Source organism: Calidris pugnax, unplaced genomic scaffold, assembly GCF_001431845.1.
Source record: "Calidris pugnax isolate Ruff unplaced genomic scaffold, ASM143184v1 scaffold27, whole genome shotgun sequence".
Classification (NCBI taxonomy): Eukaryota; Metazoa; Chordata; class Aves; order Charadriiformes; family Scolopacidae; genus Calidris; species Calidris pugnax.
This window is the reverse complement of record NW_015090893.1, coordinates 16,562,628-16,576,932: the sequence shown is the minus strand read 5'-3', so window position 1 is coordinate 16,576,932 and position 14,305 is coordinate 16,562,628. Positions and strand designations below refer to the sequence as shown.

The 14,305-nt window shown below is 41.4% G+C and overlaps 1 protein-coding gene and 1 long non-coding RNA gene across 2 annotated transcripts in view; one reads left to right on the top strand and one right to left on the bottom strand.

The window, feature by feature from the left end:
* The first annotated feature begins 1,433 nt into the window (after nucleotides 1-1,433).
* Nucleotides 1,434-3,181, top strand: LOC106891460. The gene is made up of 2 exons (XR_001412694.1): nucleotides 1,434-1,551; nucleotides 1,646-3,181. It is a non-coding gene; the product is annotated as an uncharacterized LOC106891460 (long non-coding RNA).
* A 1,496-nt stretch (nucleotides 3,182-4,677) lies between these two features.
* The window catches only part of SKP1 (S-phase kinase-associated protein 1), a 19,123-nt gene continuing 9,495 nt past the window's right edge, over nucleotides 4,678-14,305 (bottom strand). Inside the window, exons 2-6 of the mRNA XM_014948006.1 lie at nucleotides 11,478-11,574; nucleotides 8,942-9,015; nucleotides 7,676-7,819; nucleotides 7,259-7,399; nucleotides 4,678-5,981 (exon numbers count right to left, since the gene is read on the bottom strand). Coding sequence (XP_014803492.1) covers nucleotides 5,946-5,981; nucleotides 7,259-7,399; nucleotides 7,676-7,819; nucleotides 8,942-9,015; nucleotides 11,478-11,574 — 492 coding nt within the window. The 3' untranslated portion in view covers nucleotides 4,678-5,945. The remainder of the gene's footprint in view (nucleotides 5,982-7,258; nucleotides 7,400-7,675; nucleotides 7,820-8,941; nucleotides 9,016-11,477; nucleotides 11,575-14,305) is intronic.

Below are 14,305 nucleotides of genomic sequence, written 5' to 3'. Positions count from 1 at the left end.
ATTTCCCCCCCCCCCCCTCGCTGTAGAACGGTGCAAATTTAGGCAACAAGGATGACTTTAAGGATGCTGGAAAACTCATCTGGGTTTTTTGCTCTGATATTACATCATAAAAAATATCTTGCATAGGGAAGTGAATGAGGAGTAACATTACCATCTCATATCTTCTCTCTGGTTGTTTTCTGCATTTATTTTTTGCTTTTTTGTTTGTTTGTTTGGGGTTTTTCAGGTTGTTTTTTGGTTTTTTTAACCGCGTGACCTTGGCAGAGCAGAGCCCAGCTCCCCAGCTTTGCTGCAGTAGGTGTAGGTGCTGTCACCCCCACCCCACTGTCCCCTGTCCCCCCCTTAACCCCCCCCTCAGCTGCACTCACACATCTCCCAGAGCCGTTAGACCACAGAGCTGGAAAAGCTGGAATAAGAGCATTTATTTTTTTTAAAAAAAAACACAACTCAATGTGGCGATGGTCTCTCATCTGAGCCAACGACAGAGAAATGGAGTATTTAAACCAACGAGGTGAATTTTATTATTTTTTTTCCCAACTTGTTGTTTGAGAACAGGAAGGGAATTGTTTACAGGCACCGGTCTCGGAGGGGACACCTCCTGTCCCATCCCATCCCAGGCAGGGGGGCAGAGGAGAAGGGACCACTAACGGCCCCCACGGAGGAGCCTGGCCCAGCGGCAGAACTCACACTACCCTTGGCTCCCTCTGTACCCCCCCTCACCAACATCACAACCCTTTTTGGTTTTTTAATCCATAATTTGGTGTAGAACCTTTAAAACCCCCTTATTCTGGCTTTTTCTAAAAGATCCCTCCACTCCCAAGGTGATGCCAAACCTCAACCTCTTCTCTCCAGCTTGAAAACATTTACCTGGTATTTTATTTATATTTTCAGCTTGATAAACACAAAAAAACAAACCACTGTGGGCAGATTCTGATCTCCCTGAACTGATGTAAATCCCAAATTAATCCCAAATTCTTGATTTACTTCAGGTTTACAGACTCCTCAGAGAGCACAATTTAATCCAGGGTGGATTTTTTTCCTGCTTGACAGAAATGTATCCTGTACCGCTGAAGAGAAAAAAATACCACCACGCAGAGGGAGATGGGGGGAATCTATATTTTTTTCTACTTTACAGATAGGTTTTAGAGTATCGAATGCAAATTCTGTAGTAACATTATTGTAGAACTGCAAGAAATTTAAGATGACCTTTATAATGTACAAAATATTTTTATATATTTTTTGTCTTAACGCAAAAAACACAAACCCTAATTTTTTTACATTGGGTGAAACAGAACTTTTTAAACGAGTTTATGCCTCAAAGATTGAAAATCTAAAAAAATAATAATAAAAAAAACCAGAAACAAAAAACCAAACCTGATTAGTCTATAGAGCAGCTTTGGGTTTACTTCTCTTTATTTAGGTACTTTTGCTTATAGTAGCGTAGCTTTTTTAATTGCAGTTTTATTTTAGGTCTAAACCTATTGCTTTATTCCTCTCCAGAAGCACTGAATGAAAACTACGTGCACACACCTCAAAGTTTGAAAAAAATAGGTCATTTTCAAGAGTAACAACCTATTGCTTTATTCCTCTCCAGAAGCACTGAATGAAAACTACGTGCACACACCTCAAAGTTTGAAAAAAATAGGTCATTTTTCAAGTGTGACAGAGTCATTTTAACCCTTTGGAGAAGGAGCATTACTGGGACCGACTGCCAAGAGGACACTTGGTCATGTACTTACTGCACTCAGAGGGTTAATTATCTAGCACTAGGTTAATAGGCTCGGGTTTTAATTATTTTAGCAAACTTAAAACCAACAGCATGTTCTGGTGCTGCACAGAGGAACTCAGTAGCCTCTTCCCAGCTCTGACATAGTCTCTTTTTATCCTTGATTTAGAAAAATAAAACGAAAAAAAAAATTGCTTAAAAAAAATTTAAAAATAGCTGTGTCTCAGCCCAGCATTTGTCCCTCTGAGACCCCCTGATGAGAGGTGGCAGTGACCCCAGGAACCACACGTGACAAAGGGGTCCTGGTGGCCTTGTGTCACTCAACGCTGGCATCACTTAATATCCAATCCATATCTCATGGTTGGATAAAACGTGTAACTTTGCAGCAAAGCAAATGCAGGTAGAACAGAAAACATAGATTTGTCTAATTAAGAGCAGAGGAAGTTCAGGGGAAGGCCCTAGGCAGCGTCAAAGGGGGTGTCCCCAGCAGAGCAGCCCAAACCCATGTCAGGACTCACCAGGACTTGCACCCCCTCATCTCAGGGCTCCCCTGGTCCCCCCGCAGCACCAGGGATCCAGCCTTGGTCCAGGTCACACCGACCAGCAGAAGGCCCATCCCTATCCCAGTTATTCCAGCAGATTCCTGCAAAATCTCCCCCCCTCTCCAGAGCCTTTCCTGGTGCACTCAGGGCACAGCAGCATCTCCATAAACCCACCAGTTTAGAGCCAGACCTTCCCCCCCTCCCCAGCCCCCCGTGCTTCCAGCTTCTGCAGTATAAACTCAGAATAGCCGCCCAGTAAAACCACAACACCTTCAGTTTATACTGGTGGGACTGAAAAAATTTCATTTTTCTTCTTTTTTTTTTTCCCCTCTCCCCCAAAACATGAGATAAGAGACCTTTAAGCTGCCCCTTTCCAAGACAAAACACTGAGCAACAACCAACTCTCCTTACGTGCCCGATAACTAAATGCCAAAACAAAGCTATTTTTATGAATACCAAAAAAAAAGTGTCTTTAGAAATGCTATATGAAGTGTTACCATTTTACATTAATACTCTGGGTTGGTTTTGTTTTTTTAATAGAAGGAAAACTTCGCCCTTAAGCTTTTATCACCACAAGATTATAATTTTTTTTTTCCTTAAAGTTTTCACAGCAATTTCAACTCTTCTTGAAATAAGTCTTTGAATTCCTGAAATCAGTTTGAATGTAGAAGTCATGGAAGTACCACTTCGTTAAAGCAATTAAAACCACTGTATGTATGTAGCAGGGATAAATGTTTCGCAGCTGTACTTTCATTTGTCCAATGACTATCCATCATTTGTTGTAATTTTTTTACTTCACTGAGTTTGTATTTTTTTTTTTTGGCTTTTATGTTCAAAATATGTTTATAGCTTTATAAATAAAGAAATTGCCAGACTGGCTATTCAAAATAGGCCACTGGAAGTTATAATCCTATCACACTGTCAAATAACTTTCTTAGAATTCAAGAGGTTCCTGCCTTTTTTCCCCTGAGCCATTCGTATGTATAAATAGTTTTTACAATAATTTCTAATAGTTTTCAGTGGGTAAGACTAAAATAGCAAACCAAGACTAAGAAAAAACACTTTCTGCCACCACCACTGACCCCTTGCCTTCCCTCTCCCTGCCCCACATGTCATCATTTTAGCCAAGAAGAACCATCCCTGAGCATCCTGTGACCTTTTTTAAATAATAATAATAAAAAAAAATAGGTTAAGGCAACATCATACAAGTCAAACAGCAACAGAGTTTAACAGTGGGGAATTGGACAGTCTCTCTCCCTTTCAAGAATTTTCTGACTAGCAAGACTTAGAGTATTAAAAATATATTAAAATATAAAAAGCTATACCAATAGCTTTTAAATATATATAAAATTACATATATAAACTATAAAAAGCACCCAGACTAGCTCTTTCTTCCACATACTACAGTCTAGACCTCCACACCCACACCAGTATCACCAGCCAACTGGTACCACCCCAGAGTTTCAGCAGCAGCTCCACCATTAGAGCATCTGACCACCCAGGGTTATGTTTTAGGCAAGCTGCTCTAATGATTTCTGATAATTAGCAAGTCTCACCACAGGGTCACAGGTGTGTTTTAGGCAGCTGTGACAAAGCAGAAACAAGGTGGTGAGGAAGACAAGCTCCATGGCTTTGTCTCCTCCTCATCCTGCAGCCCCCGAGGCAGCAGCTCTAAAACACAGGTCCCAGTCCCATGACAAGCACCTGAAGGAATTTATGTATTTATTTTGTATTAAATTACAGCACAGGCTTCTCCATGCACAGCACTCCAAGGAATGTATTAAATTACAGCACAGGCTTCTCCATGAGCAGCACAGCACTCCAAGGATGAAACTAGTGTATCCTGGAACACCAACTTCACACACAGATGGATTTATTTCTTGGAAGAATCCAGGATAAACTGAGTATGAAACTACAATTATAGCCACAGGAAGAATTGGCATCACTAGATTTTTCCCTAATAGCACTTTTAAACTGAGGTGTGTTGTTTGCAATACAGGATGCTGGAAAGGCTTCCACATGTCCCAGTCTAGCACTATTTTATACCCACTGACAATATAGTATCTATATTATGCCCATATAATATACACACCAGCACAAAGACAGGCCCAGCAACCTCACAGATAAGCAGACACAAGCATGGGTTTGAAGGGTGCCTCAGAGCAAGCTGGGAACCCTTTCATTAATGGTTAAATCAAAGATCACCTAAAAGCTAGTAAGCCATCAAAAAAATACATCCATCTGGATGGCTTGCTGCTTAATTTCTGACCTTGCCCACTGTATCCAACTACTGGCTTGCATCGGTCATTTCACAAAATCTTTACATCTGTTTGCTTTCAATTAACTATTATTTGTACACTCAGTGGTAAGTGACAGTGAGACTGTCTAGTCTGAAATAACTAGAACCAGTTGCAAACCAAAGTTTAAAAGCCCTTTATTAATTCAGAAGTGAAACACTGATATTTTAAAGTGAGATAAGTATGTTTATTAAGGTTCGTTCTACTCTAAGGTTTATACAGAGAATGGAATGCAATACAAGCTAAGAGCACACCTCAAAGATCTACCACACAACCACCCCCTACTCCCTATAAGGGAACTGTAAAAAAAAAAAAATAAAAATCAGAAAACCAGTTACTGTTCAACTAGTTGCAAGTGGCTTTGTCCAAAGAAGTTAAGCTTGATATTGCATTAGCTTTGTATGCAATAATTAAGTCTCTACAAGCTGAAGTATCACATACAGAGGCGTAAGATCTCCTGTGGACACACAAAACCATGTTTTAAAGAGCTACAGCACAAGGGTTGTTTAGAATTGCCTAAAAACAAGCCACTAATGGCATGCACAGGTCAGTAATATTAACTTTGGTAATGTCAGTCATTTTTTTGGTCAAACCTGGATTCCACTTTTAAAAGTAACATATAAAAACACACCCATCCTGTGCATAAAGCAACACACTTTTGCTACCAACTAGAGGCAGGTCTTCAAGACATGGTTGAACTATTCAAATTTAACTGCCAGGAGCTTGCTTAGTTCTAGATCACATCTTCCACTAGTCTAGAAAGCAAGACTAACAAGTCAAGAAAGTGGTCAAATATTTTTTCCTTTTTTTTTTTCTTTTTAAAATGCAGGACAAAAGCCACCTTGAAAGTTATATAGCTTTAAGTAACACTAAATTTTCCCCACTGTATTTGGAAGAAATCCAGTAACTTTTTTTTTTTCACACTTTACCTAGATCCCCAAGACATGTTCTAGTTTGTCTGTCTTTCTGAAGCTACCAATACCCTGTAAACTCAAAGTGTCTTGTTCTTCCTGAGGAAGAAGTCACAGGTGGTTTTATTTACAATGGAGTCAATCCTTAGCATTGTAACTGGACTCAAATGGTTTAAAAGTGTAATGAAAATGATAACCTTAAGTGTTACTTTCCATACAGAATCCACACTTAGTTCAGTTTTATTCATTGCAGAGTAAAGTAAAAAGACATCCAATTACACTAGTAAAAACTCAGAAGATTTAAATTTGTACTCAAAAAAAAACCCCACTACACATGCAAAGGGAACAATATCCTGCTAACACAACTTCATTTGCTGCTGCATTTGTCTAATATTAACAATTATGAACAGAGCAGTGCAACTAGTATTTGGAACAATCCTTACAGTGTTCGAGTGTCAGGCACAAAACTTCACTTCTCTTCACACCACTGGTTCTCTTTACGTACCTAAAAAGAACATTTTAGCCATTAATACAGCGCAGTGAACTTCCAAAAGCCAGCTATGAATTCCCATAAGCACTCAGGATTGCTTATTGCAGGAAGGTATAAATTTGGAAGCAGCTTTAATTTTTCATGCAGGGTTTGCAATTCGAAAGTCATCTTCCAAACTGAACTCTGCATCAATATAAACCAGGAAATGCATTTCTCATGCCTAGATTTGATCTAAATTGGGCTAGCTTAGGACCTAGGGTCTTTTTAGTCTGGAGAAGAGAAGACTGAGGGAAGGATCCGATCAATGCCTATAAATACTTAAAGGGTGTCATAAGGATGAGGCCAGTCTTTTTTCAGTGGTGCCCAGTGACAGGACAAGAGGAAATGGGCACAAATTTGAACATAAGACATTCCATCTAAACATGAGGAGGAACTTCTTCACTTTGAGGGTGGCAGAGCCCTGGCAGAGGCTGCCCAGGGAGGTGGTAGAGTCTCCTTCTCTGGAGACATTCAAACCCTCCTGGACATGTTCCTGTACAACCTGCTCTGGGTGGACCAGCTTTGGCAGGAGGTTGGACTGGATGATCTCCAGTGGTCCCTTCCAACCCCGTATCATTCTGTGACTCTGTAAATTGCTTGGTTCCTGATGTAGCAATGAAGACAAACCTGAGTGAACAATTCAGTCCCTTTGTGTTTAAACAAGGCATCTTGTTCTGATCCTTCCCTACTCTCCCATTTTGTAGTTGGTTTGCTGTTTTCAAGTTCTAAGATCGAAGAGCTCATTACTTAATGATCAGAATCCAAGCATCTCACCTTTCTAGCCACATGCAGAAATGCATCTTCAGCACTTTTACTACAGCTCCAAAACAGCCAACTAAGGCTGCCACAAACAATCCTACATGTTTTTTCACCAGACACACATTTCAGAATCCAAGCATCTCACCTTTCTAGCCATATGCAGAAATGCCACAAGACTGCCACAAACAATCCTACATGTTTTTTTCACCAGACACACATCTAGCTAAGAAATATGCTTTGTTTTGACCTTTTTGGGCAATGAGCTGCAAGCACTGTGGGTACTGAAAGGTCTTCCACCAATTGCAACCCCATTATGAGGAGCTGATGCATTCATTCACATTTATCCTTAACAAATCTGTTGTACCCCACATTAAATTATGAAGTGCCACACACTAATTCAGCACAACAAGCTGAATGAAATTTAAACCCAAAGTGCCACACACTAATTCAGCACAACAAGCCAACTAAATGAAAATTAAACCCGTGTCAAGTACCTGTGCTTCTTCCTCCTCAGTGAAGTCATTCTTAATATTGAACGTCTTGCGAATTTCTTCTGGAGTTTTCCCCTTGATCATGTTTGCAACTGTCTTGCACGTGACATCAAGCAAACCTTTGATGTCCAAGTAATTTGCAGCCTGTAGAAGAGTTTCCAAATGTAAAGCCTCCATATCGATATCCTGCAGATGTACTACCAAAGTTGTGCTTACACTGAAATTATAGAATATTATAACGGCAAACAAATCATCTGTTTTGAGAAGCTTCTAGCTAGAAGCCAGTAGCTGCCAGAACTACTTGCCCTCCTCCCACATCTTCCACCATGAAGACATTTTTCAAGAAGCATAAAGGTTTTATTTATGAAGTGCACTAACAGAGGGCACTTCAGACATCACCTTTACTCCACTTGAACTTACCAGGATGAGTTCAAAAAGCGTTCCTTGGTCTACTTTCAGAAACTCCTGATCCCACACAGGGATGTCATCTGTTCTTTTTTCTTTGTTCTCATCATCCTCAGGAGGAGGTGGATCATCCTTGTGATGGGTGCACCACTGAATCACCTAATTAGGGAGGTGATAGTGAAGTTTTATCCAAATGACTCTCCCATTAGGCCCCAACTAGATTAATATTAGAACCCTGTACAATCATGCTCCACTAACCAATATTTTCATCTTCGAATAATTGATCCTCAATCCTGAAGTACAACAGTCTTCAAGAATCTCATCTGAGAGAGGAGCTAGTTAATTACTTACAATCTTAAAAGCCAGCTGCTGGTGTTACAAAGTTACTCAACCCTGTGCTAACACACCCAAGACCATGCAAAAGGAAGTCTAAACCTCATTTTGTGCCATTTAATCTGCTTGCAGAAATATAATTCTTATTAAGCAGAATGCTACATGAGGGAAGGGCATAGAGTGGTAACAGCTACCAGTAGGACACATCCACCACAGGACAAACTTCATCTGACAAAAGTTTGCATGCTCCTAAGTTTGCATTTATTTATTTTAAAATACCACCATCTCGTCATGCAGACAATTAGAGGAGCAGGGACCTACTGCAAGTAAAATCCTGTTCTGTTTTGCCAGCCTGAGAGAGTTCACAAGTTTGAAGCTATTTATGTGTATTATTCACTAGGAAATAAGTCCTAACCCTGTATTTACCCCAAAACAGTCCAGTGCTTATTTTGGCACAACACTTTCTACTTCAGAGCAAAAAGCATCTTAGAAGACAGCAACATACCTTTTTTTTTTCCCCTGGGCTTTTCTCCCTTGACCCAACAATAATCATGGTTTATTACTGAATTTAATAACTCTGAGTGTGCAGAGTGTCTCTTCAGTGCTGTAGCTGCCATGAAGGCACAGCTACTGCCTGTCCCTCACTTGAATCTCACGAACTGCCACCTCAGTCCACAGAATCCAATTAAAATCAGTGCTTTAATACCATGAAATACCAGTGTGCACAGATGTCCAGCGCTCCTTCAATACCTTAGGAAGCCCATCTGGCCTCCAGCTGCTGTTCCAGAAGGTCAGCCCTGTAGGTCTTCTGCCCTACCCCAGTTCTCAGATACCCCAGATGCCTACACCCCAAACTGCACATGAAAAATATCTTGAATACAACAGTTTATAACATCCAATTTCCTATTTCATTATTGCCACACAACACTACCACCTTCGGAATCTTACCTTTTTTAAGATGGCTGCATTAACATTTGGAAGAGGGACTGGGTCATCGTCACCTTCATCATCCATTCCCAAATCTAAAAAGGGAAAGATGACTCAGCAATTGGCAGGCAAAAACCATTTACTCTTCTCTGAACTGGGCTGCTTCACCAGTTCTCAACTGTCTTAACAACTGCTGGATGGACTGATAGCAAAGGATTTCTAACTGGTAGAGTCAGAAGCTTTTAGAATGTTTCAATAAGGCTTTGTAGAGCCACGGCTGCATTATTCATCATAGGTTATGTCAAGTTTGGGCTAAGTAGCTAATGAGGCTGCCTCATCAAATGACAGCATCCACAAACCATCAGTTAATCAGCCACTCATTGGAGCAGGACTTGCTAGTTCAGTGTTCTGAGAAGGAAGTATGTTGAAGAATAAGACAAATACTAATATAATTTTACCCTTCTCAACAGTTCAATCCACAAGTTAAACCAAAGTGTTCCAACTGAGATCTCCCATTCATTTTATTATTTAATAAGAATTCAGATCTGTGCTAAGTAGAGACAACATGTTTTCCCCTCCCTGAGCAGTAAATACTGTAGCCAGAGCTGCCAGTTATCTGGCCTCTGAAACACTGGTGCCAATTCTTACCAGCTGAAGAAGTTTGCACACTAAGCACAAGCCCCTCAGTCAAACAAAGGCATTTATAAAGCACACTTTCTGAGACTCCTTGTTTTAAAAGCTTGTCAGCATGCTCAAAACAGGTCTGTACAAAGTTTGTCACTTTGTCCCCTTGATATGATTAAGGAATTAAAAAAAGTGAGAGTGTAATTAAAATTTGGACTTGATACACAGAACAAATACCACTTTGTCCATCTTTGATTAGATAATATGCAAGTTTTTTAGTACACAAATGCTAAGTTGGATGACACCCCAGCTATCAAATATTAACATCTTGTAATTAGTTATGCAATTGAGTAACTACACAGCCCTTCACTCATTATACGCACAGATGAGCCAATTCTACACCACCAAGAAGCTTCGTATCTAAGAACAGATGACTGTCACACCATCATCACTGATGAAATATGTGCAAAATTAAACAGCATGTACTTCTGTGTTTCAGCAAGTCAATTACTGTTATTATTTGGGGGATGTGAATTAGTACGACTTGTTTAGAAGAACTGACTTCATAGATCCAGGAACTAAAATACTGACATTAAAGGGTCCTGGACACTTCAAATGTGCACTTTGAACATGGTGGCAGATACTAGTGTAAGAAGTGAGCACCCCAAAACTGTTGGTATGGGGAAATAATTCAAGCAGTATCCCAAACTTAGTCAACTCTGTTCAATTTGTGCCGACCACCTCCAAAACAGCAGTTTCACCTGTCATCAGAACATTGATACTTTATTGGTGGTCCAACAATGCTTGACACACAACCCCAACATTCAGCTCCAGCACCCAAAACATAGTTTATTAACTGATGCTTAACGAGCTGGGCTGCAAACGCGTTTCATCTGTCCCAAGAGACTGGTTCTCACCCAGATTAGGGAGAGACTGGTTTATGGTGCTTATCTTACAACACTCAGCACGTGTAACTTCCCTTTCACCAACACCTGAGTGTCACTAAACACCAGCAGTGACACAGCTTCTGTGAGAGAAAACTGAGAAGAATCGAGCTCCCTAATGTATTCCCACTGAGTGCTGTTTCCTGCTCATGTTACTGGTCATGTTCAACAGCATCTTATTAACAGAATGAAAGCATTCAATGCTTAGATTATTTCAACCTTATTTTTGTTGTTCTTAAGTATAAGGTGTCACAACCAGACAGAAATTTATACACAAGAACAGTATTTTCACTACATCTACAGAAAGACTTTTTTTTCCTCCAAGTTAATTCATGAATACACCCAAGAACTGGAAAAAACACAGCAGTAAACAATGAGGATTTGCACTGGAGGGATTAGACACAGTTCACTCTGTATCCCAGCCATCTGGCACATTTCCCCTCCCCCGCCATGAGTTCTTTTGTTTCAAATTTATGTCAGCAGGAGATCAGAACCAAGTATTTATCCCAAATAATTTAACTGCGTCCATAAGCTCATAATATAGGTTTCACTTCAGCTCTTTCCTCATTGCATCAGTTTATGATCTCCCAGCCCGTTTAAAAGATGTTTACATTGTAAGACTGGTTTGTATAATTAAACAAACTTAAGGTTTCAATATTATTAGATGTTTTGTTTGCTTAACTTTCACAAAACTGAAGTGGGCTGCAGGCAAGGCAGTGGGGCGCTGATATTTTACTAGCCTCCCTGGAAGCGCTGGTAACATGAGGACTGAACTTTAAGCTTTTTGCAAGAACACATCCACCCCAAAACAGTTTCAGCTACACCAGCAATTGTTCCAGCTGTTCTGACACATGACAGCAAGCTGCTTCACAGGCCAGGGGAAAACCTGTTTCAGCCCAGCACCAGTTTGGCTCCTGCGCTCACAATTCCTGTTCAAGAGGCTTCCTCGACCACACAATCCAGTCACCCACGAGGCTTCTCGCTCTTACCTTCCAGCATAGTCTTTATAGTTACAGACTGTTTTGCAATTTCAACATCAACTTCAAAGATTTCTCCATCCGAACTCTGCAGTTTAATTGAAGGCATCTACAAGAGAAGAACAGTTATTTCCACACAATATTCAGTAAATGTTACAAGTTTAGCGACTCAGATGTACGCTGTTTTTGTTATTGCTTTACTATTTATACTGCTTCTTACCAAGAGCAGGTAACCCAAAGCCACTCAAAGCATGCTCAGATTATTCACTGCTCGAATCAAACCTAAATTCATTAATCCTCATGCTTAGGAAACAAGGACTGATGGAAGATTGATAGAAGCCTAACACCAAATTAAGGGAAGATAACTTTTTTCTTTAATCTGAAAGCACAGATTACACAGTACTTCTTGATCAATAAACATGCTTACACTTGTTTTTTTTTCCACAGTGCAACACCAGAGCTATCTTTCAGGAACACTTCCAAAACACTGCTTGTCTTCAAATCCAAACAATTCCTACTCACTTTGACTACTCAAATGAAGTCAGATCTCTAAAGCAGCTTTCAAATGACAGCCTCTGGGAGAGAACCACAACACTGAGGCTGGAGGAACCCCTCTAGGCAGAGTCCAGCCTTCCTCCCTCCAGACAATCAAACAGACCAGGTTACTCAGGATCAAAGGCTCTCCTCCAGAAAAGCTTTTGGTTTTCTGAAGAGATTAAAAAAAACCAATACACTACCATGAGGAAGACTTTCATCACTCAATACTACTCTTACACAGTAGGAAGTTAGATCAGCACTTTGCTCGCATTAGGAAAGACTAAGATGACTGTGCATTTTAACAAAGTTTTTCAAACAAACTGTGATAAGACCTACAATAAAAGCAGCAGCCTTCAAAGACGTCACTAGCAGAAAACCAACCAAACTTTACAAGAATGCATCTTTCCAGATATTTAACAACTCAAACCCAGAAGTAAAGCACTTGCTACAGTAACTACTGGGTCACAACTTCCACCTGCAAATACACATGAAATCTGTTTGGGTATCACTGCACTTGAACCAACTGCCTTGAAGGACATGATGAACATAACTGCCTGGACACAAGTTTTATAAGTCAGCTATCAACAAACTAGCAGGATTTGTTATAACAAGTTCCTTTAACACTCAAAATATTTTTGTTAGCAGCAGACCATTGCAACAGTTTTTCCTCAAGTTACCTGCTTAAAGATCTCTAAATCATGTATTTATAAGTACAGCCTGCAAGGTGAAGAGAAGCTCTAAAAACCTAAGACTACATGTGCTAGTTCCTTACAGTAGTACTTCAACTACCAAAACTGAATCAGCTGGATGGCTTTCAGCAAAACTTACATTATGCTTTTCTGAACACCTCCTGTGGCTCATCAGCACGGCCGAGCCTGACAGTGCTACAACAAACCCAGTCCAAGGGAGACCAGCCAAAGCACGTTAAGCTGCTCACACCAGCTTGAAGTCCTCATTGCTTTAATTTCCATTTGGCAGAGCGAGTAGCTAGTTAATGTTTACACAGTAATGTAACCCTATATGACAGCACTACTTCTAATTAAGATGGGTGTTCTGGAGGGACACAGTCATGATCGCTCCAAAGATACAAACAGATATATATACACACACACAAGAATAAAGTTCAGATTAAAAATACAGTTCCAAGTCGGTAGTTCGAATGATGCTTTGGAAAAAAAAAAAAACATTATCTAGGCATACATTTCTGATTAAATGCATCTGTTCTTGCAGTGATTGCCTGAGAACAGTCAAGAACAAACCCTGCTTCAGATGCCAGCCTTCCTGTGCTTGTGCTTCCCATTACATAATGCTGCACAACACAGCCACGGCGACAGGGATGCTGCTGCCAGAACACTTCCACTGAGACCCTTCTATCACCCAAACCCACTTGTATCAAGACCTTGTATCTTCACCTTAGGTCAGGTGAAGAGCCTGAATCAAACAGAATGAAGTTAACCTGCTGCTTTATCCCTGATAAAAAGATCAGGATTTCATCTAAATTTTGCTATTTTTAGACCACAGAGCTCAGCCTCCTGGAAGGAAAAAAAAAACAAAAAAAAGTCGTTTTTAGCAAACTGCAATACAGCTCTGGAAATAGACAGGCCTCGAATAGCAACACAACCGGGTGACTAAGCAGACCAGTCTTGAAAGCTCTATTCGACGACAGCAGAACAGGTTGGAAGCTGCTCAAAAGGCAAACCTGAATTACAACGGCAATTTGCATGTAGAAGCCTGAAAGGCAGAGCCCAGCCATCTCCCCCAGCGCTCCCAGGCAACTCCGTGCCCTCCCCGAGCTATTCCGGATGGATGCCCGCTCCTTCCTCCTCCCCGTCACCCCCTACAACGCCGCATTTATTTAATAAGACTCACACCTGAGCCGCCTTGCTTACTCCAGAGCCCCCCCTTCGCTACGAGGAGACTCTCAGGGTGCCTTGGAGCAGTGGGAGAAGACACATTTGCTTTAGCTTTATTTATTTTAAAGGCTGATTTATTTACCAGAGCCCACAAACGCCGCCTCCTCACACAAACACCCACCCCCCGCCCCCTCACCTCCCCCGGGCGTTCAGCACCGCGTTACACGGGGCTCAAACCTCGGTCTGCCCCCTCAGCGACCACCACCACCGGGGAGCCCCGACCCCCCTCGCCAGGCGGGGCCGGGCTGGGCCGCGGGGCCCACCGAGCCGAGCGGGCCCAGCCCGGCCCGGCCCTACCGTCCAGCCCGGCCCCGCCGCCGCCCTCAAGCACCTATCCCCGGCCCCGCCGTCACCAGGCGGCCTCCCCCGAGCTCGCAGGCCTCACCGGGA